At 37.4% G+C, this 24,292-nt stretch overlaps 1 protein-coding gene across 2 annotated transcripts in view; it reads left to right on the forward strand.

Annotated features, from left to right (window-relative positions):
- Positions 1-24,292, forward strand: part of LOC106842421 (N-deacetylase and N-sulfotransferase 3) — a 160,831-nt gene that overhangs the window by 68,160 nt on the left and 68,379 nt on the right. For both annotated transcript variants that reach the window (XM_014858963.3, XM_070504683.1), the window contains exons 5-6: positions 10,824-11,009; positions 15,966-16,094. In XM_014858963.3, the coding sequence (XP_014714449.3) occupies positions 10,824-11,009; positions 15,966-16,094 (315 nt within the window). The remainder of the gene's footprint in view (positions 1-10,823; positions 11,010-15,965; positions 16,095-24,292) is intronic.

The following is a 24,292-nucleotide window of genomic DNA, read 5'->3' on the forward strand; positions in this document are numbered from 1 at the left end:
CAGTGGAATGGTGTATTTCTTTTTGCAGGAGAATGTTTTTAAATCGACTTTCCTAAATTGAAGTGTCTTTATCTAATTATTTTCGGAATTACATATCTTAAGTACTTTGAGCTCCAAGATGACATTGTCATCTCCTCCCCAGAGTTCTCTCACTTCCACGTAGACTGTAGAATCACAGAGCATGAGAGCAGGAGTGTTAAGGATGGAGAGAAGCTGGGAGAGTTTGGAGGTAAATAGACAAATTGCACTGCTATTGACGTAACCAAGGAACAGGAAAGGGAAGGCCGCTCTAACTAAACCAAGGGAAGCGAGATTGCGAAGGAGAGAAATGTGAAAACTATTTCTGAGGTAGAATCAACAGGACTTTTTGTTGGAAGGATGATGAGGAAGCAAAAGGTAATAACAGGTCAAAAATAACATCAAGGTTTGGGTCTCCCAATTTTCTATCTATGTATATTTATTGAAAGCCATGCAAGTATGAACTGCTGCTTTTTCTTTAGAAGCTCTGTATTTCACCCACATGAGGATACCCGCTCCTAGCCATATCTACGGTGGTACAGGATTTTTTCTCATTTGGATATGTCATTAAACTTTTGAAAGTGGTTTTGATTACCTCAGGAACTTATAATCCTTTTCTTTGTAAATTCTTTCCAGATTACCTTTTTTTCCCATTCTATAGGAAGACTTGATGATCACCAATAAGGTAGAGAGTGTAGAAAAGTATTCCTCAATTCCTTTCTCTTTGTCCTCTAACAAAAATTCTACAGTGCATCTCCGGCACATATAGGGTGATTTAAACTGGTTTTGTGAAAACAGAGATAAATTTAGTGCATGTCCTACATGAAAATAGTCCCTCACTGCCCAAATTCATCTGGACACGAAATGTGTTAAAAGCCTTTATGAATTCTCCAAGAAACTCTTAGTGGTGGACTGGAGTCAGATGTGGGGCTGGTGGTAGGGGGAGGTGAGTTTCTGGATCCGTGCATGCTGCTCCTGAGTGTTGACTGCTCCTTCCTCTTTGCCGGCCTTACCTTTAGTTAAAATGGAGGGAGCCCTTGTTTTCTGAGAGGCGATTATAAACATGGCAGAGATAGAAGTGACGACAGACAGAGAAACCAGAGTCCACTTGGTACAACTGCTAACCTGGTGGCTGCTTGGGCATTTTCCTGTCTCCCACTCCATGCTCCCCATCACTCAACAATTTCTGTGGGTTCTTTCTTTTGGACCATATCCTGCTCCCTTTCAAAACTTTGCATCCCCTCTCCACTTCCAAATTTTTCATCCTACACCTGGATCATTGCAGCAGCCTCCCAGCTCCCCAAAATTCCCCATTTTTTTCCTTTAATTTATGCTCAGATCAAGGAATGTGTGAAACTTGAAATTCTATTATTCCCTTTCTCCTACAAGAAACCAGACCTTGCATTTCAGTTCGGAAGATTGTTGACTCTCCAGAGGAAATGTAGGAAAAGAAGTTTTTGAGCTCTGGATAGTTACCAGGCATTATATGTAGTGCTTTCCATGAATCCTCAATTAATCCTCACAGCCACCTGTGAGGCTGGTTATTCCCATATTGAAAATGCAGGGGGCGCCCCGTGGCCGAGTGGTCAAGTTTGCACCCTTTGCTTCGGCAGCCCAGGGTTTCCCCAGTTCAGATCCTGGGCGTGGATATGGCAAGCTCATCAAGCCATGCTGAGGCGGTGTCCCACATGCCACAACTGGAAGGACCCACAACTAAAAATACACAGCTATGTACCAGGGGGCTTTGGGAGAAAAAGGAAAAATAAAAATCTTTAAAAAAAAAAAAAGAAAAAGAAAATGCACAGAGTGGACCTCAGAGAGCTTATGGTTTTCTTAAAATCACACAGCCAGTGAAAGCTGAAGAAAGGATTTGATCCCAGGTCTGTCAAGCTCCAAAGTTCATGTAACCAGCATTGTTTGTGTAACTGAAAATTGCCATGACATTGATAATGTTATTGCTTGCTGTTATAAAAACCTCATAATCAGAATATTATTACTTCCTTAAAGAGTTATGTTTTTTAAACAAATTCAGAATATTAAAATATGACTTTTTATAATGTTTTTCTTTTAAATAGCTGTTTATATTATTTATGTAATTTCTTGGTTTTGTGCAACCAGCATTAACTGTCCTGGTGGCTATCATAAATACCAGAGGGTATGCAGTAGTTATAACAAACAAAGATCAATATCAACTTTTTTATATTTTCAGGAATATTAAACTTCCATTAAAATTAGTACTATGCAGACTTCAAGGTTTCTAGTATAATCAACCTTGTATGTTTTCGAAAAGATTAAATGTGTTTGCAAGGATTTGGGGAATTTGAGCCTGTCCCTGAATTGTTTACAGCTTTATTACTTCTCAAGGACCCCAAGGTCCATAAAAATCTCATCACTTCAGACTCTGAGAAAGATGGATTAACCTAAACCCTGCAATTCCTCCATATGTCTCCAGATAATTTTATTTTCAGTTATTTTGCTACAGCATGAAAAAATAAAGCTTCATAAAATCATTTCTTTTACATTTCTATAAACTCCTTGATGTGTTTACTTGAGGAAATTGTAGCAATTCAAAATAATCAAGCGGGCCTATGCAAAGTACAAGTGTTTACATCATCCTTTTGAGTATTCTTACAAAAGCGCACCCTTTAGTGGTGTGTTTACTTATAAGACACTCAACAAAGATATGCCGATACTTCAAAAATTCTGAGGGGAACTCTAAGAGAGAAAAACAGTATGGTCTGTTAAATGGAAACTTACTCAAAATAAATTACATAACTATTAAGGAAGATTAGAAGAAAATCTGTCACTTTCCCCTAAATAGTTCTTTCTTAGAGGTTACTAGTGAAAATGAAGGTTAAAGCTAAGCATGCATACCTTTTGTAACTGTTTTACAGTATTCATACTAAATTATTACCTTAACTTTTGTTTCTGGAATTTTCTAATGCATTTGGTTTACTCAGTTTCATTTAAGCTCTTCAAATAATTCAGCTGTTAACTTGGGGTAGTCCTTGAAGGGGCAGATGTGGTGTCGAGGAAGGGTTTTTGCTGATATCATTGTTTCAGCTCTATCAAATTTATGAGTCACCAAGGATATTTTTACCTCCTACTTCATACATAATATCAGTAGCTTTTTCCAGAGGAAATGGATACTGTTTAGTAAAACTGTTGTTAGATAAGATTGATAATGATAGTATATCTTCTTTTAGGAATGTCTGCTCTTAAATAAGAATTCTGAGTTTTTAAGGGGATAACAGTGATGGTGGAAGGATTCTTAGTTTACCTGTGTTTCTTTGTTTTATTTGTGCTTTTAATAGGAAAGAGAATAATGTTAATAAAATGAAAGGAAATTAAATGGTACTTGGCCAATAATGTTGCTTATGTTATATCTTTTGTTCTCTACAACTCAGTGAGATCATTAGTTTTATTACCCCTACTTGGCAAATGAGGGATTGGAGGATTCGTGAAGTCCTATAACCTGCCCAAGTTCCTGCAACTAATGAAGAGCAGCACCGAGACTGAGCCCAGGACTTCTAAATCTGGGTTTCCTCCAAGATGCTGAGCTTCTCCCTGTCCCCAGGATACCCTGGTAGACACTGACCATTTTATTATCATGGGTTTGCTTCTCTTTGGATATGGGAAGAACAAGATTCTTTTCTTACTATATAGTTAGTGAAACACTATGACTCTTTCCTGGATCTGAGTAACTTTAGAGTGCTGAGGTCACACTTCAGTTTTAGGAGTTACTATAATGCCATTCTGTTTCAAAAGTTCTCATTATTAACATCTTTATCCAAAGACTTTTGTTGCCTTTTTTTCGTTTTTTTTGTGAGGAAGATTCACCCTGAACTAACATCCATTGACAATCCTCTTCTTTTTTTGCTTGAGGAAGATTAGCACTGAGCTAACATCTGTGCCAGTCTTCCTCTATTTTGTATGTGGGACACTGCCACAGCATGGCTGATGAGTGGAGTAGGCTCACAGCCAGGATCTGAACCTGTGAACCCCAGGCCACCAAAGTGGAGCACGTGGAACTTTAACCACTCCGTCAGGGGGCCAGCCCCAGACTTTTGTTACTTTTGTTATTGTAGCCATACTTTTTAAAATCCAAACTGTGAGAAAAGAATATCACCTTCCTGAGGTTTCTGGACCCACAGGAATTCACTAACCACAGAAGCTCACCTCAGCCTTGTCCAGAGTTTTTTGTTTTTTGTTTTTTTTAAAGATTGGCACCTGTGCTAAAATCTGTTGCCAATCTTTTTTTTTTTTCTTATTCTCCACAACCCCTCTCCCCGAAATGCCCCCCTGCCACCCCGGTACATAGTTGTATATTCTACTTGTGAGTGCCTCTGGTTGTGCTGTGTGGGACACCACCTCAGCATGGCCTGATGAGTGGTGCCAGGTCTGCACCCAGGATCCGAACTGGTGAAACCCTGGGCTGCTGAAGTGGAGAGCATGAACTTAACCACTCAGCCACAGGGCCGGCCCTAATGTCCAGAGTTTTTATTGGGGTTTTATTTCATAGGCAAGACTGATGGAATCACTGGCCACATGACGGAACTCAATCCAGCTCTCCTCCCCTACCTGGAGGTCAGGCTGATGTCACCTGACTCTAAGCCCCAACTCTCTAATTCCACTGTTGGCCTTTCTGGCATGGCCAATCCCCATCCGGAGTCATCTTGTTAGTATAAACTCAGATGTAGTCTCAGGGGCCCACCAGGAATAACAAAGACATTCCTATAACTTGGGAAATTCCATGGATTTAGGGCTTACCTCCCAGAAACGGGGATAATGAAGACCAGCCAAATTCTTTATTATACAACAGCTGCCAACAGAGGACAATTTTAAACTCTTAAACCAAATCTATTAAAAACAACATGATCATCACAGCAGATTTTTCACATACCAGCCAGCAAACAGAAATTTATATTATGAATTTCAGAGCACCATGTAAAAAAAACTGGAAAGAAACCTAGTCACCAAATCCATAAATATTAACCAAATTTATGTAAATATGCCAATCACATTTTAGGAAATTATTACTTACTTAAATATGTAGGAAGAAAATTATACATGTTAGCTGAAGGTTAGATCATGGATTAAAAATAGATCACTTCTAAAACCACAAAGATTATGTCAAATAAACACAGAATTTTAAATCTGAACCTTAGTGACTACTTGCACAATCCGTTTATTTCACAATTGAAAAAAAATGAAAAATCAGATTCCTATACTAAGAAAGTTATTTCTTTCAAGATCTTTCATTTCAAACCACACCAGAGATACCACCATTTATCACAGGAGCATAGTCTAATATTTACACTCTTAGCATTCAGTACTAAACCTTAATTCCATAACCTAAAGATAAATCCTGACTTGCCTGGTTTGCTTCGAGGTGAAGAAAGAAGTCAGCTTCCTTTGAATAGTAACTTTACGTATGTTTAGCAGCCTTCACTGCCATTTCTTACTTCCCCCCGGTCACGGCAACTGCTCCAGGACTCGTCCAGGGCCCAGAGGAACTGAAATTTGTGTGCAGCCCTTTAATTTCGCCTTAGGAAAACAAATTGTCTTTAGAAACTTTGAAATGCTCTTCAAATCTAAGGGAATAGTTTCATAAATTTATTTTCTTCACATATTGTGTGTGCGTGTGTGCGTATATATGCATGCATGCATGCATGTGTGTCTTTTATGTGAAAAGGTTCCAATTTCATTTTCCAAACATGCTCTTATCATCTGGAAAAATGTATTCTTTCCTATGTGAAATAATATCTCAAACAGCCACAACTCTTAAGGAAGCTGCTTTAAAGATCAAAGCAAAACAATTTTTTTCTAGAAACAACTCCAAAATACACCATCAAATATAAACATAGGGAAACTTTATCATAAGCTCATGTAAATTGTAAATGTAAATTCTTGATACTATAAGGTAGTTATTCAAAGCATGAAATTCTATATACTGACAAAATGGGACATGCTAACCAAAATGAACTGCAGAAAAGCATTTGGAAGTATCTAGAAATTATGTTGTAACAAAGTTTTAGATTTTTTTCCGCTGTAGAATGTAGAATGCTTGTTTGATTTCCTATCATTGTGGCTGTTTTAATTACATTAGTTTGTATACTTGCTAATCTGAGAGATATGGAAATAGGCAGAGTCTTCAGGTCATTAATGGAAATTAAAAAGATTCATCGCTTTAGAAAGATTGAAACAGAGAAAAATATTAAAAGTAAAGTACTATTCTTAATTACTAAAATTTAAATAAATATTTAATAAATCAAATAAATTAAATATTTAAAATAAATAAACATTATCAAAAATAGTAGTAAACAATGATTTCTTCAGTAATGAAGTTATTGTGCTACTCACATACCTGAATGCTGATTTTTTTCTTTTATTTAGTTTGGGGAAATTTTTCTAAGGAATACAGCATCAATTTTTGCTTGATAAAATTGTATTATCTTCACATTCTCTGGAAATATTTGAATGCATAATTTAGGAAAATTTTGAAGTTTTTAATTTTATACAGTATAATTTAAATATATAAATTTATAATACGAAATGTGTCTGTTTTGCAGTTGAATAATAATTTTTAAGTATGGTCTCAAAAGTGTTTTCAAGTATTACTTATATAGGTATTAAATTTCCCTGTGAGTTACCGTATGTTCATTCTGCCAGTAAATTAACTGAGATAATTGAGAAAGTGAAAATTAGAATGAGAGGGAGGTGTCAGAATCAGTTCATGCACTTGTTCACTAATGTCTCTTGAACGCTTGCTGTTGGTAAGACTGGCTATATAGCAGTGGATAAAACAGAATCCACAACTCACGGAGCTAAGAATTATTCGAAGCAATATTCACTTACAAACTGGCTGTGGACTCTGAAAAACAAATGAAGGCTACTAAGAGAAGTCTTAACAGGGACATAATTTAGATTGGGGCTTGTCAGTAACGGCTTCTCTGAAGATGTGACAGGATAAATTACCTAAAAGAGGTGTCAGATTTATTCAGGTGAAGAGCTGGCATTGGGAAATTCCAGTCTGCGAAAATCACATAGGGAGGATGCTGAGGTGGGAAAGTGCTTGGTGAGTTTCAAGACAAGATTAATTTGACTTAAAATACAATAAAGGGTGGAGGGTGGTGCAAAATGAGGCTAGAGAGGGAAGCAAGGGTCATATTATACAAGGCTTATGACCATCCTAAGAATTTTGTATTTTATCTTAAGTTCAAGGGGAAACTATGGAAGGATTTTGGGCAGGAAGTCACATGATCATATTTGTGTCTTTTAAGTGTTCTTTGTCTACTATGTAGAGAATGAATTGGAAGCAAGCAAGAGAGGAAGTGGGTAGAATATTTAGGCGCCTGTGCTAGAAGGCTATGGAATAAAATGGTAGATTGGACTAGGGTGATGATGGTGATGATAGCATTGGAGAAAAGTGGATAGATTTAAGATATATGATTGAGGTAGTACTGATAGGGTATGATGATGGACTGGACTTAGGAGAGAATGAGGAAACAGGTGTCAAGAATCACCTCTGTCTTTTTGACACAGCAACTAGTTGGTTGATGACTAATAGTGTCACTTAATGACACAGAGGAACCCCGGGAAAGAGCACATCTGGCAGAGTCGACAGGTGGAGATGAAGAGTTCAATTGTGAGACTAATTAATCCCTCTTGTGTTCTAAGTATTTAACCTACAATTTATAGTAACGTAGCCATATTCCCCAGTCTTTTCCATCCATGTCCTCTAGGGAAATCTTGATAGAGATTACAGAGTTCCTGGATCTAAGATGCTACTCTCAATCAAGGATGAATGAAAAGAATAGGAGAATTAACTATTTAAGCTAAAATGTCTACCATTTTAGACTTTTTGCCCCAGATTTCAAAATAATATGTGCTTAATTTCAAACTAAAAGATCTGGAAGAGAATAGTCAGTCAAGAATTAGGCCTTATGGCTAAATCTTCTAAAACATGATAGTCTGCCTGCTAGAACATACTACCTGCAATCTTAACCCAAACTTTTCTATGCTATAAGATTTCAGGTGTTCTCTCTGGTATTGAATGCAAATTTGGGGCCCACTGTATGTTGCTTTATCTAAAACGCATTGAAAAGAGACCTCCTCCTAACTCAGCTTCAATGATTCCCAGGCTGGAGCCACATGGCACTGGCTGAGCGTATTTGGGCAGATCAGGAGGGAAGCAGGCCCAAGAAGGGAGAGGAGGATAGAAGTGACAGAAGCTCACAAGAGGGAATCCCCAAACCCACAGTGAAAATAGGACAACAAAGGTCCGTCACTTTTACTGAAAAAATGGTAGCCTAGTAGTTTTATAATTTCCACATTATCATTGAGTAGTAGGATCATAGCTGATAAAAAATGGAGGCAGGGCAGTAGTGACAATAACAAACAACGTTCGTTGAATGTGTATCATGTTTCAGGAACTGCACTAAAAGCTTTCCATGTATTATATTATTTAATTTCCCCTGAACCTGAACCTCTTTGAGGTAAGTACTCTTACGACTAACATTTTAGAGACCAGGACAGTAAACTTAGAGGTCATAGATCATTCTCCAAAGGCCACCCAGGTGGTAAATGGGAGAGTGAAATGGCCAGATATGTTTGACTCCAGAAGTGGAGTTTTCTTCCGCTGTGCCACATTGTGCCAGCACACAAATACAAGATGAGAATAAACCACTTCAGTATTTCTTTAGTGTTAAAAGCTAGAAACAAAAACAAAAATTGTGTATACATTGGCTCCTTTTCATACTTGGTGTTCCTTAAGTCATAGCTGACCACTCACAGGCATTTAAAACTACATTGGCTTTCAATCAGCATAATTTCTTACAAATTTGGAGATGTTTGAATTTTATAATGTAGTCCTTGTCATTGTGAATTTCAGCCTTGCTTCTTCCCACACCATTTAAAAAAAATGTTAACCTGTAATTTTTTTCTTTAAATCTCTATGATTGAAATTCATTTTCTTTCATCTGGTCCATGATCACTGCAGCCCTATTCTTAAACTACTTTAGAGGAATACTTCACTGACCTTTTCTATCATGAAGTATGTGTTGGTAAATGATTCTTAGTTGAAAAAATTGCTTTAATTTGAGATTTTAAAAACCAGTAAAAAAAAAAATGAGATATTTCCATTCAATTTATAGTGAAATTCTAAATGATGTAATGATAATTGCATAGTTATGGTAATTTCCACAAAGATGCAAATGAAATGAGGGACATCAAACTTTCCCTCTCACCCTTCAAAAACACAGCTATGGTCCACTCCACCTCTAATACCACTCACCCTCTTTGTCACAGCAACAGTGTGACAGCTCCCCTTTCCAGCATCCTCGACTACGCCTGACTGAATTGAGTTTTGAATGGTGAACAAAGTTTACAAGATAAGAGGAAAAGAATATTCCAATTGGGGAGACAATGTGTCCAGTATACAGCAGAGACACGAAGGGAAGCATCAGGAACTGGGGGTGAGGAGGATGAACGCTGAGAGGAGATGAGGCTATGTAGGCAGGTTGGGACCAAATTTTGAGGGCCTTTTGCACTGTGTGAAGGAGTCTGACAGACACTTAGGTAATGACCAACCAGTGGCAACCCATTTTCCTTCTGTGTTCAGGCGCTTCCTACCCTTCCTTCACCTCCTGTTACTATTTAGGAGAAACAAAGCTGGCCATACCTCTTCCGCTTCTTCCCTATCCCTTTGTAGCCTGTTTTGACGACGCAGTGCATTTAGCAGCCTGCTGCTGTGGTTCTCAGGATGTGAAATTGCTCTTTGGCAGGAAGAAAAGCCATGACTGACTCAAAGGAAGCCCATTTAGGTGGAGCTTTTGAAGACTATATAGCAATTGCAAAATACAGATAGAAAAACAAAATATCATTCAGGAGAAAAAATACAAGTCTACTACTGAAGCCAGGGGTGTTCTTTCTACAAAACACACATTTCATCTTTTATGCTTGTGCAATTTTCCACGTTTCATCTTTTATACCAAAGATACTGTATGAGGATTAATAAGCCACCTCAAATGAAGAACAATCACGATTACACAAAGTTGTCCCAAACCCCCTCCAAATAATCCATATGTCGCGTAGATTTATTTTTGGAATTTATAGACCTAGTCAGGACCAGCTGAATAGAAGAAAATTGTGTGTGTGTGTTTCGAAACTATTTTTTTAAACTGGACTCAGTTTATGTACAAAAGCTTGACTTCCGATCAACTAAGTTTCCGCATTATTTGGCTCTTTCAGTACCTTCTACTTTCACTATAATCAGGGCTCTGACTTGAAAGAAAATTACTCCATAAAATTTTACCACAGTTTCTAAATGAAGGTGTGTGATTCTCCCAAGGCAAGAAACATTGTCTTTTACTGTCCCACATGCTAAGGGACCAATAGAAATGCGGCAGACTTGGTAGAAACTGGGCAACAAGCAAAATAAGATCCTGTTATGAGGTCTAGTGAACTCGGAATGTGTCTATCCTTCTAATAAAGGTTAGTTTTATTTTGTGGGGAGCACTGAGTGTTGTTTGTCATTTAACTTATTGAAATATGAGACTAGAACAGGTGACTATGACAGGATGCACTGAATGCAGACTCTTTCAAATTATACATCAAGACTGGTGCAATGGCTACCAGGCTTCATGAAGTCCAGCGGCCTTAATATTTATCACTTTAATTTTACCATACAATCAAGTATTGATGGGCTTAAACAAATGTATTTATAGTACATCTGAAAATCCTGAAGTAAAAACAGGATCAAGATATATCTTCCCACATTCTAACTAACATCTGTTTGGTCTTAGGAACATGGCATTCCCACTGACATGGGCTACGCCGTGGCCCCTCACCATTCAGGCGTCTACCCTGTGCACGTTCAGCTTTACGAGGCCTGGAAGAAGGTCTGGAATATTAGAATCACCAGCACTGAAGAATATCCACATCTGAAGCCAGCTAGATACCGGAGGGGCTTCATCCACAAAAACATCATGGTGAGCTTCGTCCAGTAGGCACAGGGTGCAACTGATTCTGCCAGACTTACATTCCTCATTTGAAGGAAGAACAAAAGGGAAGAGCAGAATGTTAAAGCTTCACTGTAGGAAAAGCTCCATGCTGCAGCAAGCATACTTGTCATATCTAAGCAAAGGATGTTTTCATTAAAGTCACTTCTTTTCAATTCTTCAAATATAACTTAAAAACATTTTTTACTGCCACTCCTGCTGTTAAGCAGGCACTGATGTTAAAATACTAAGGAAATATTACAGCTCGCTTGCAGATAATTTATAGAAGCCATCATTTCTTCAAAAAGTTATTTAGTATGTAAAACTAACACCAGCTCTCTCTGTATTAACCATGCTACTCTTTTACAAGCCAAACTGTGCTCTTCTCTTTACCATGTCAGGCTAAAAAGAAACCTCAGCCATTTACAGCAAGAAGCCACATGTGAAGTCCTGCATTATCATTAACAGATCCTAACATGGAGTACAAATGAGAGAGGATATTAATTAAATCACTTATATCCATTGTTGAATTCTCTCCAAAGCTTCTCTATTTTCTTTTGTTTTGTTTTTCTTACACTGGTGACAAATGTACATGGTCAAGATATGTTATTACCTAATACTTTGTGAGACCTCCCAGAGTAAGTAGTGAAATCCTAATTTTTCCCCAAATCAGAAAACCCAAAGAGTCCTGGTGAGGTTAGGAATGAGCCTCCTGACTTAGGCCCACCCTGAGGAGGATCACCACAGGGAGGAACACTGTGTGGGGAGGCACCATAACTCTCTGTCAAACTATGTTTGAACAGATGTCTACCCTCTAGAATCAACTGTAACTGACTTCTTTTCAGACAGTTTTCCAATGTCTGCAAAAATTACAGAATGGATAATGACATTTAACTTGGATCAACTCTCATCTTGACTTTTCCCTCAATAAAAACTGTTGGAAATGCTAGATGGGGACAAATGGCCACATTTTATCCCAGTCTGCTCTTCCTCTTTACTGAAAATGAGCTCACTGTGCCTCAAGCTGCCAGCCTATTGACCAGAGAGAGTTTAGAAGACTTGGTTTTATTATAATTTAAAAACATTCAATAATCTCTTGTCATTTTTAAATCTTATGCAGTCTTAGTAGAATAGAATTCAAGTCTTTAGGGGCTTTATCCAATGTTGTTCTCCTCTGTTTCTGTTTCTCTCTGTACTGCCAGAAAACTTCCTTGGAGATGTCCCATGGGATATGTTCCTTTTTCATTTCTTCTGAAAACTGTTTTACCTGTATTATAAATGCATGAATTTTGCAGGTAATAAAGACTCTAACACATTTCCTGTTTTGACTGAATGCCCCTGTGGTTCCACTTTTGCAGCAATCCATGGAAACTCTCCATATTTGCTTTGTGGGCTCTTCAAGTGAGAAATGTTCAGCAGGCAGTTGATTATGCAGTAAGAGAGAGAGGACGGGGCTCGAGTCATCCAAATGGAAGTGCAAGTTGAGGCCACATGGGCAAATATGCCCTCCTCGGGAGACACCGCATGGGGGAAAAGAGCAGGGATCTGAGGAGCGACCCTTACTTACATCACACCCATATATTGTTGTATGAGCTGAGGGCAACTTTGGTTTTTTTATGATCTATTCACAAATCAAACTCATAAGGCCCTCAATGAAACTCATAAGTTTCCCTTCAAACCAGCCACTGATCCTGCTATCCCTAATTCAGTTCTGAAATTCAAACATCACACTGAACCCCCGTGTCCAGTCAGTCTCTACATTTCATCAATAATTCCTTTATAATACTTTTTTATTTCTCTTCCTTTCCCACAGCCTAATTCACTGCCATGACTTTCATGTATAAACTGTGGTGCTGGCTCCTACTTTGTCTATTTATATCTTCCATCCACCCCCACTGCCATCTCTCCCATGGACAGTGCCAACCTTTTAATTTTTCTAAAATGCTGCCTTCATCTTGGCCTTCCTGACCTTGATAACTTCCGGTTGTTTTCCTACTCCTTAACCTGTTCTTCAGGGACCTGAATACAGTTGGACTAAGTCTCCCTTTCTATCTTCTACTTCCCTGTAGCTAAAACCGACTCACTCCAGCCAAAAAGGTCTCCAACAGTATTGCTACGTCCATGTCTTTGTCATCATTTCCACCTTGAAAGACTGGCCACTCTCTACCTGTTCCTGTTCCCTTCATTCTTCAATATCGAGTCCCTTATCTCATGTAATTTAACATAAACCACCTTGGCGTATAGCAGCGCAACACCTAACTCAGGTGTACTCTAATCTTATTCTCCTCTGAATTCCTATAACACATCATCTTGTGACTCCACTAGGGACATAAAAGCCTAGTACATTTCAAGGTGTTTGAGCCCTAACCAGAGTCTCTGAGCTTCCAGTCCTATTGCATTATCTACTGGGCACTTTTGATCTTCATTCAGTAAGGAGCTGATAGAAAACCAGGGCTCTCTACCCTATCCCCTGGTCCTTAAATGTGACTCTCTGGGGAGAGCCAGAGACCTATCTAATCTCTCTCAAGCAGTTAGACTACAGATCCTGATTATCTACTTAACTGTTTCTAATGGAGATGTCCAGTGGTAGAGACACCCATTAACGCTGCTGGCAGCCTCCTGGGTGGTCTTTACTGGTAGCTCACAGAAGTATTTGTTGGCAATTGCTCCAGGTGTAGGCCTTATATACGGGATATTGGCTTTGAGTCCCATTGGCCAAGATCCTTGTTGACTTTGGTTTTCATAACCATGTCCCAGTTATTGTCAACAGCTATAAGGGTTTCAGGGACTCATCAATGTCTTGAAGTTTGAATTTGACAATGTTTTACACCCAGAACCAGTTCTAGAGGGCAGTCCACAGCAGAATGCCCCAAATCTCTCTCATTCCTTCTCTAACATAAGAGAGCTGCTTCAGGGAACATGTTCAGTGTCCTGTAGCATTGCGTTCAGGGAGCAAGGCAATGAAATATGACCCTATCACACTCTGATTATCTCCTCAACGCCCTGTGGTGGTCCACTGCCCATCCAAGGGCTGGTGGTGACTCGCATCCTCTCGGCAGGTGTGATCTTCCCCAGAGCTGCCAGGTAAAGCCTGGCACTTCTTCTTCCCTCTGTTCAAATTCAAATAATTTGAGAAATAGACAAAACTCAAATTTCTTTTCCCTTTTCTCTCCATTTTACATAGAATCAGCTGGACCATCAAGTCCCAAAGATGGTTCTGTATGTTTCCAGAGCTTTTCAAGCAAAATATTCAAACTGAAGCCTAAAAGTGATTCAGAATCATGCACTTTTGAAACCTAAAACTAACCTGGTATTTAATCACATTTGGACATTTCATTACTTAGCATTTGGGTATTTCTCTTTCCCCGATACACCTTAAATCCTTCAAGAGTTCTCCCACCTGGATTTGCACAGACTTTAGAATAAGTATTTGTTAAGTAAATGAATAAACACTACATAAACTTTAATTTCCAAGAAACTACATTTCCATGAATTGTTAGGGAACATATTTAATTCAGTTACAGTACCTTTGCAGTTAGTTATTTTTTTGTCATTGATGTTGTACATACATTATGAGAACATATAGTGCTTTTAAACAGAGATGACATCAGAGCTAATACTCTACAATTAAACTGAAGTTCTTTTAACTATTTCATCAAGATATAATAGCTTCTAAGGATATAACTTTTACCACTTTACCAAAATAAATAGGATATATAAAGCTTTGATTTACACAGCAATGTATGATGTATTGATTGAGCTGAGAATTATGTTTTGTAAGAAAATGCTCCAAGGACTAAATTGAAATTTAGTATAATACATGTTCATATTAAAGAAAAAGAACTAGTATATTTGTAGAGAGTTGCAAAGCATGGGAAGTCCTGTACGGGTAATATTTTGAAAGCACTTACTGAACCACACATGCTTTTAAGACTCAAGACAGAAAAAATGAGGATCAATTTGCTTAGGACAATAAACAGAAGACCTGCCTGTGTAAGATTCTGTTAAATTTGTAGCTTTCCAGATTATATTGATTAATTTTCTGCTACTTCAAATGTATTGTAACAAACGCAGGGCATAAAGACGTAATGGTGGAACATTTAGCTGACGATTGCACCATTTTGCACAGCTTCAGTTCACACTTTCTTTTATAATTGCACTAATATTTTACCAGGAAAGCTGTAAGAATTTGTAAAAAAAAAAAAAAAAATGTCCTTATCACAAATGTGTATAATTGAAGCAAATAATGGCCTTCACACACAAAGGATAAAAAGAAGACTTTTTACTAAGTGACCTTTTGTCATTTTGTTTGTGACACTTTATGAAAACTTCTAACCAAATGCATAATCTCTTTCTCAGTTTTGGAACTGGCAGGCTTCAGACTTAGAATTTGGAGCAATTCCTACAGCCTGCAGTAATCCTTTCAGACTAGAGCAGACAATATGATTTGTGTCTCAAATATTTGGTCTAATTTAAAATGTCATTTCCTACCAATCACATTAGGTTAATAACTCACTTCATTTTCTGCTGCATGTGTAGAATTTGGCAGAAAGTGTTATCCTTAAAACTTTTGCCTTCTAGAATTACAGTGCAACACAGATAATTCCAGTATGTTTAAAGTCTCATTTTTACTTCTTTTTTATTTAAGATGCTGCAATATACTAGGCTTCATAATAGGAGTACTGACTTGCAGATTTAAAATAGATAAGTGGTTATAGTAATTTAAAGTCTATCTTAGTTTTAAAATATTTCTTCCACTTTCATCAGTATTCGTTCTGTACTGATGTCATCCTTGTTTTCCCAGAGCATGAACGATTTTCTGGGCCTTAGTTAAGAGCTGAATAATGACACCAGCTTATGGATCATCTTCATCAGAAAAAAAAGCTAAGTTTCAACAAATTAATGGTTGAAATGAACTTTTTCCTTACTTGTTCATTCGTCATTCAGGTTCTTCCAAGACAAACCTGCGGGCTTTTCACGCACACAATATTCTACAAAGAATATCCAGGAGGTCCTAAGGAGCTGGACAAGAGTATCCAAGGAGGTGAACTTTTCTTCACTGTGGTCCTCAACCCAGTAAGTACTTTTGAGTTATTCTCCAAATAAATAATGCAAAATGATAGGGAGGATGAAACTTGAGCTGACAAAGAGGCGAGGGTTTGGGTAGTTAGCAGCCAAATCAAGGTGAAGTTCCAGCTCTCAAACTGGTAAAGACCTAATGGAACCACACCTAGAAATGGGGCAAACTTATGCTGCAAGTAGTGATGACATGAGGAACTCGCGGCAGAGCCACGGAAGTGCCCCCGGAGACCCTCCTCTGCTTTGGAAAGTGATCAGAATTCAGAGATTCTTGCTGTTATGGAGAATCAGATTTTCAACTATAAAACTTTCTTATTCCCACTAGGGACCTGTTTTTTCATTTGGGTGATTATTGCCTCTACTATTCTTTTTGTCCTATTTAAAGTAAAAGAATAAGCAAAATAGGAGAAGAGTTAGATGAGCAAACATGGTCACTCTGGGTACACTCATGTTAGAGCTGGTCTTGCTGGGTCCCCGGCTGGAGCAGAGTGGCCTGTGTAAAGGGCTGCTGCTCTTCCTCCCTTACCTCCTAATGCTTGTGTGCCAGCTCCACTAGGAAGCATTTGTACGTATGTATGCTTGAGGCAAGTATTATAAAGTCGTGTAGAGAAAGAACTAATTGAAGTAAAGTTTATAAGGAAAAGAAAGGATTTTATTTCCCTTCTGAAAATCACTAAGGTAAAGTAAAGCTAGGTTTATATATCAGGAGATGTATGAGTTTGCCCCTGGCATTAGTAATATTCAAGATGAAAAAAATGTAATTTTACAAATGTGAATAAAATTATATCAGCATACAAGTTGGATAAGATAAGGACAAAGAGAATAAATTTTGAACGACTCTTCTCTTGACCTTCATTTTACAAGTCTTGCAAATAAAATTGCAGGTATTTTTCATCATCTACTTGTATTCAATAACTGCATCTATTTCTCAGCTCCTAGAAAATGAGATACATGTAAGAGTAACTCATCTTGGGCAAAATTAGCGTGTGTATCCAATAATCAGGATGGTTTGGGGGTAGTATGGCATTTAGCCTTTCAGAAGTTTATCAACCTTCATATCCCAAAATATAAATAATTCTGATTTATATATCAGAATTAATCTGATTCTTCTAACTTATCTATTCTCTCCAAGTGGAAATATCTGGAATCATCTCATATGGCTTTCTTCTCTTTTTTCTCAATTCTGCCATAGGCAAAAGAGTTAAACCAATGCTTGATTATGAACTGAAGACGTAGTTAAAATGCTAATATATTCACCAATAATTTTAAGATCCTTTAATCTGTAATATATAAAATTCTGATGTTTTAAATTTCCTTTCATCGTAGAGCAATAGGGCTGTGAACAGATAATCATCTATTCGATTCTTTTGACCAATAGCTGCTTTGAGGCTTAAGAACTTTCTAGATCAAATTAGTTTCATTTAACATGGAAGAAATTCAAAATTAGATCATTCATGTACAATAGGTTTATAAGAAATATTTTATTTTTCACTAATTAAAAAAACTTTTTTTTTAATTTAAAAAAGTCTTGTAGGAAAGCTTGTGTTAATGTTGGGTACTAATTTGGATTAAACTAACTCAACAAACTCTTTAAGTATTTACCAAACCTTGCTACTTTTCAGGCCTTTATCAATAATATCTGGCAATTTTGTCTTGATGAGGAGATTCACAAGGAATAAAGGGGAGAAAAAAACTTGTTCACAAAACTTGTTCTTTCCTCATTCAGAAAACTTCCTGTAGACAATTGCTTTCAGATAAACGCTAGGATTCGAAATAAACGACAGATCTTAAACATCATAAGAAAGGCAAGGAATCCAAATTAACTTCATCTAGCATTCCAGCTCCAATTTTTGGATTCAGCTGTAGTTCCCTGGAGATTTGTGGTTGAGAAGCCCACTTCTAGACTCAGCCCAAGTCTGACCCAAGAGAAGTCTGCTGTCATTATTAGTGATGTTGGCCTTGCAGAACAGAGTAAGGAGTAGTGATCTGTTTCCCGCAAATTCTCCATCCCAAAATTAAGTGTTTGAATAAAGTTTGTGTTAAAATTAAGAAAGGTCCAGGTGCAGTGAGGCATGCAAGAGATGTAACACAAGATATGCTTTTTTTAGGTCAGAATGAGAGTGAGAAAACCTTGATGGAATCAAAGTAGAGATTAGCTGCAGGAAAGATATGAATTTTCATTATAGTGGATTTAAAAGATAGCCATTGTAAGCTTAAGTAATACCTCAGGTCTCAATTGGAAGTGCCGTTTTCTGAGAATGCTAAATAAGGTTGTTGTTTGCTCCAAAAAGGTAGATATGTATTAGAAATATATCTATGACACTTAAATATATTCAAATACCCTTGAGTTGAAAATGAAAATATAAGCAAGATTTTAATTAATACATTTTTAAATTTTTCTTCCTATATGTCAACATAATATCCAGGTGACACAATAACTTTTTGCCAGTGTGAGGGTGAGAGATGGCTGCAACCAAGTGCCTCTCAGAGTTAAACTAGAATAGATCACAGCAAAGGGAACTAGACTCCTTCCACAGAATAACTCTCTGGCCTGAAATAGTCTATGGTTACCAAAGTGTTTCTCATTGCTAAAGAAAAGTGCCAACCAAGTAAATTTAATACTAATAAAGAGTTACAAAGATAAATATTAGCACTGTCTAAGAGACAGAAAAACCTTGGCCATCTCCAAATGAGTATTTCCAATGTCGCAGGCCTAGACACCTCTGATGTAGGTCGGATGCAGGGGTTTGATTAATAGACTTTGAGGTTTAAAGCAGTTGGGAGGTGGGCCCATCAGGCTTTCTGAGCCTGGGACCACTAAGAATTCAATTCTTCTAATTCTTTTTCTGATTCTAAACTCAACCAGCAACTTCCTGATGATAGTTTGCTTTCCTATATAGATCCTACTATAGGAAAAGAATATGTTGACCTTAAGAACATGTACTCACTAGGATAGTCATTTGTTATACAGTTTTATAAATCTTCTTTCCATTCGTGAATACTTCCCATACAACCTGACTACCATAAGAAGACTACCCTCTACTTGTACAGATTCTAATATTTCAGAACCTTTATAATTTACAATTCCCCGTTTTAAACTAATGGATGATATTCTGTTTATAGTTATTAGTTTCATGGTCTTTGGTGATTTGATTCTGCCCCTCCAGAATGGTCACTCTCTCTCAGTGTACTGAATCAGGTTTTGGAGCCTGTCAGAAAGAAGAACAGACCCTGAAGTGTTTGTTGATCGATTCAGGAGAGTAATGTAAGTTACTTGTGGATATACCAGGGGAGAGAGCCACTAGAATTATCCTAGAGTCACTGTTAGCTATAGACACACAAGCACAAAATTTCTACACACACATGTAATACACCCACACACAAATATTCTTGATCAATTCAGAGTGCTACAGAGTACCCTCAAATATACTTTTAAAAATAGTCAGAGTCTGCTTACTTTACATACCCATATAAAGTAATATGTAGAGGGGTACTAAGAACTGATACTTATGAAGAGGACAAAAAAGATTTGTGGACAATGACTGCACCTGTCCTCAATAAATAGAACCCTATAAAATGTGACATATATACTTATACAAAAGGAACTAGTAAGAGTATACTGTCCATTGTAACAGGAGTTTCCAGTTCCCCCTATCTTAGGAAGATGTGGTAATACTTGACTGGTGTGACGAATGAAATAGTTCTGGTTTAGACACGATTGTCCCTCTTGTGGGAGATGTATTATCTTCTATTGCTGTGAAGAAAAATGTCACCTTCCTGCTCCAATGTTCTTATTTCTAATTACATAGTGTTCTGAGTCTTTGCTCGTGCCCTCGTTCAATAAACAAACTCGAGGTATTGATCTTAACAATTTATATCTGTGGAATGTGTGCCTCCCTCCAACATGTCTGATAATAATGGCAGTGCTTGCTTTACTTATTAATCCAAAAGATTCATGGATTGCCATGAGAATCACGCTCTTACCACACTTCCTTGGAATTCAAGTGGAGCAAATCCTTGAAGTATAGCAATATTATAGTTTGCTCATCAAACTGTTAAAATCCCATACAAACAGGAGCTAATCCCTTTATCCAATATTTTATTAAGTACTTTTTGTCTCTATTTTTCTTAATTTGATAATGCATGTATCCACCATCCCCTCCATCCCCCTCCTCTTCAAATCCCTGAAAGCTAAATCTAAATTGTATTTCGCTAATTAAAGGAAATTCAAACATGGATGTGAACAGATTGAGTGTGTTAAACTGGGAGTAAAACATAAGAGGATTACAATGAAAGTAAACAACAACATTCACACAAGGAGATAGCCTGTATAAATAGAAATTAACCCACGCTGAAATTATTTTTAAAAAGTATAATTTACATTTGTAGGGGTTATGTGTGCTTATCTATAAAATTCATCTAAAAAAACCAACAATTCACTAACAGAAAAACTGCAACAGGAATGTGCTATTAGACCTTGCAGCCAACTGTCCTGGGCCTCCTCATAGTATTGGATGTCCTAGCCAGAGCAATCCAGCAGGAAAAAGAAATAAAAAGAATCCAGATTGGAAAGGAAGAAGTGAAACTGTCACTATTTGCAGATGACATGATTTTATATATGGAAAACCCTAAAGAATCCACTAAAAAACTTTTATAAATAATAAATGAATACAGTAAAGTTGCAGGATACAATATCAACATACAAAAATCAGTTACATCACTATACATTAACAATGAAGGAGCAGAAAGAGAAATTAGGAATACAATCTCATTTACAATTGCAACAAAAAGGATAAAATACCTAGGAATAAACAACCAAAGAGGTGAAAGACCTATACATTGAAAACTATAAAACATTGTCAAAAGAAATAGAAGACACAAAGGAATGGAAAGATATTCTATGCTCTTGGATTGGAGGAATTAACATTGTTAAAATGTCCTTACTTCATAAAGCAATTTACAGATTCAATGCAATCTCTCTCAAAGTTCCAATGACATTTTTCACAGAAGTAGAACAAAGAATCTTAAAATTTATATGGAACAACAAAAGACCTCAAATAGTCAAAGGAATCCTGAGAAAAAAGAACAAAGCTGGAGGCATCACACTCTCTGATTTCAAAATATATTACAAAGCTATAGTAGTCAAAACAGCACGGTGCTAGCACAAAAACAAACACACAGATCAATGGAACAGAATTGAGAGCCTAGGAATAAACCCACACATCTATGGACAGCTAATTTTTGACAAGGGAGTCAAGAACATACAATGGAGAAAGGAGAGTCTCTTCAATAAATGATGGTGGGAAAACTGGACAGTCACATGCAAAAGAATGGAAGTAGACCATTATCTTACACCATACACAAAAATTAACGTAAATTGGATTAAAGACTCAAATGTAAGACCTGAAACCATGAAACTTCTAGAAGAAAACATAGGCAGTATGCTCTTTGACATTGGTCTTAGCAGCATATTTTTAAGTATCATGTCTGAACACGCAAGGGAAACAATAGAAAAAGTAAACAATGGGACTACATCAAACTAAAAAGCTTCTGCAGAGCAAAGGAAACCATCAACAAAACAAAAAGACAACCTGAAACTTGGGAAAAGATATTGGCAAACCGTATATCTGATAAGGGGTTAGCATCCAAAATATACTAAGAACTCATACATCTCAACAACAAAAAAACTAACAATCCAATTAAAAACTGGGCAAAAGATTTGAACAGACATTTTTCCAAAGAAGATATACAGATGGCCAACAGGCACATGAAAGGATGTGCAACATCATTATCAGGGAAATGTAAATCAAAACTACAATGAGATATCACCTCACTCCTGTCAGAATGGCTATAATTAACAAGATAGGAAACAAGTGTTGGGGAGGATATGGAGAGAAGGGAACCCTCGTACACTGCTGGTGGGAGTGCAAACTGGTGCAGCCACTATGGAAAACAGTATGGAGATTCCTCAAAAAGTTAAGACTAGAACTCCCATATGATCCAGCTATTCCACTCCTGGGTATTTATCCAAAGATCATGAAAACATGAATGCGTAAAGATACATGCACCCCTATGTTCATTGCAGCATTATGCACAATAGCCAGGACTTGGAAGCAAACTAAGTGCCCAGTTAGGGATGAATGGATAAAGAAGATGTGGTGTATAACACAATGGAATACTACCCACCCATAAGAAATGATGAAAGCTGGCCATTTTTGAGAACATGGATGGACCTTGAGGGTATTATGCTGAGTGAAATAAGTCAGAGGGAGAAAGTCAAATACCATATGATCTCACTCATAAGCAGAAGATAAAAACAACAACAAACAATCTTATAGAATCAGAGATTAGATTGGTGGTTATCAGAGGGGAAGGGGAGGGAGGAGGTCTAAATAGGCGATTAGGCGCACGTGTGTGGTGATGGATTATCATTAGTCTTTGAGTGGTGAACATGACGTAATCTACACAGAAATCAAAATATAATTATGCACATCCGAAATTTATATAATGTTATAAACCAATGTTACCACAATAAAAAAAATCAAAGAAAAATTAAATAAAAGGAAATATTTTTTCCTAATTGGAAATTTTATGTTTCTTTCTTTTCTTATTTACTAATCCTAGAAAGCACTTTGTTAACAGAACACCCTCTATTGAAAAGTAAGTAAATGATAGTAATAACGACAACTTTGCATAGTAGAAAAATGATTCCTGAACATGCCTAATAATGAGTACTACTTGCAACACTCGATTAAAAAAATCCAGGGGTCGGCCCCGTGGCTGAGTGGTTAAGTTCAGGCACTCCGCTTTGGCGGCCTAGGGTTTCACTGGTTTGGATCCTGGGCATGGACATGGCACCATTCATCAAGCCATGCTGAGGTGGCGTCCCACACAGCACAACTAGAATGACCTGTAACTAGAATATACAACCATGTACTGGAGGGCTTTAGGGAGAAGAAGAAGAAAAAAAAAGAAAATATTGGCAACAGATATTAGCTCAGGTGCCAATCTTTAAAAAAAAAAAAAAATCCAGACTTAATGCATCAGAATCTCCATGGGACAGTTGTTGAGATCTGCATACTTATCCTGAGCTTGAGGTGACTTATGATCAGGAAAATTTGGGAAATTCTGCAGAGGAAGAGAACAGAGAAATAATTTTACTAATCAAAAATTAGCAAAAACTTAGAAATTCTGGACGTATGATCACAGTATCAGAATTGAAAATGAGCCGAAATCTGCAGTAAGATTTTTAAAAGTCAGAGAATAAACATTTTTCTTAGTGACCAGGGAACTCTAGCTTGAACTGGAGTATAAAATAGAGGTAACTCCTGTTTATTCTTTAAAATTTAGTTTAAGGGTCACCTTCCTCACGAAACCTTCCCTCCTCCCTCCTTGTGTTCCTACAGCATCCTCTGCAGGCTCTTTCAAAGTGCTTATTACCCTGCGTTGTAATGTCGGGTTTGCTATTCCGCTGTTTGCTTGTGACAGAGAATGTGTTTTTCAACTCCAAAACAATCCCATTGCCCAAACATGACGCTTCATTACTAGTTTTTATTTAACATGTATGAAGGAGGAGAAACTGACTTTTCTAATGACCTGGCAGAAGAAAACAATAGATCTAAAAGGAAAGGAAATCTGGGTCTTGGTAAGATCGTTCTCAAATCAAAAGCATAAGTAAAGCCTATTTCATGAGTTTGACAGGGCTGAGTTTTGTATTCTTGTGTACTGTTCTGCACATATGTAACTGTCTCTTCTGTAGACAGACTTGTTTTTGTTGAGTTCCTCTGGTCGTAAAGACTAAGACTCACCCAGTTACCTCAAGTAATGTGTGTGTGGAACTCCAGAAGAACAATCGGGGCCAGTAGGACTTGGAGCATGTTCTGAGTCCAAGACGTCTCTAGGGTCCATAAAAATGAGAGTTCCTGATCTTGATCTTGCCTTAGTGCTCTCATATGAACACAGCAGATGCTTTCCATGTGTCTGAGTGTCTCTTTTTTTCTACTGCTGACTATATATATTCCTCCCCTGCTTCAACAAGTGCTGCTTGTTTTTGGCTTCTACTCCCTCATTAATTAGTCTTACACATGGCCCAATGTGAGTGCATCAGACATTTTCCATATGAGATTCAGTTTCAATTCTCACTTGCTGACTGCCTCATCCTCTCGTGCTATCTCAGGTCAAATTCCCAAGCAAGA

The sequence above is a fragment of the Equus asinus genome, chromosome 3 (assembly GCF_041296235.1).
Source record: "Equus asinus isolate D_3611 breed Donkey chromosome 3, EquAss-T2T_v2, whole genome shotgun sequence".
Classification (NCBI taxonomy): domain Eukaryota; kingdom Metazoa; phylum Chordata; class Mammalia; order Perissodactyla; family Equidae; genus Equus; species Equus asinus.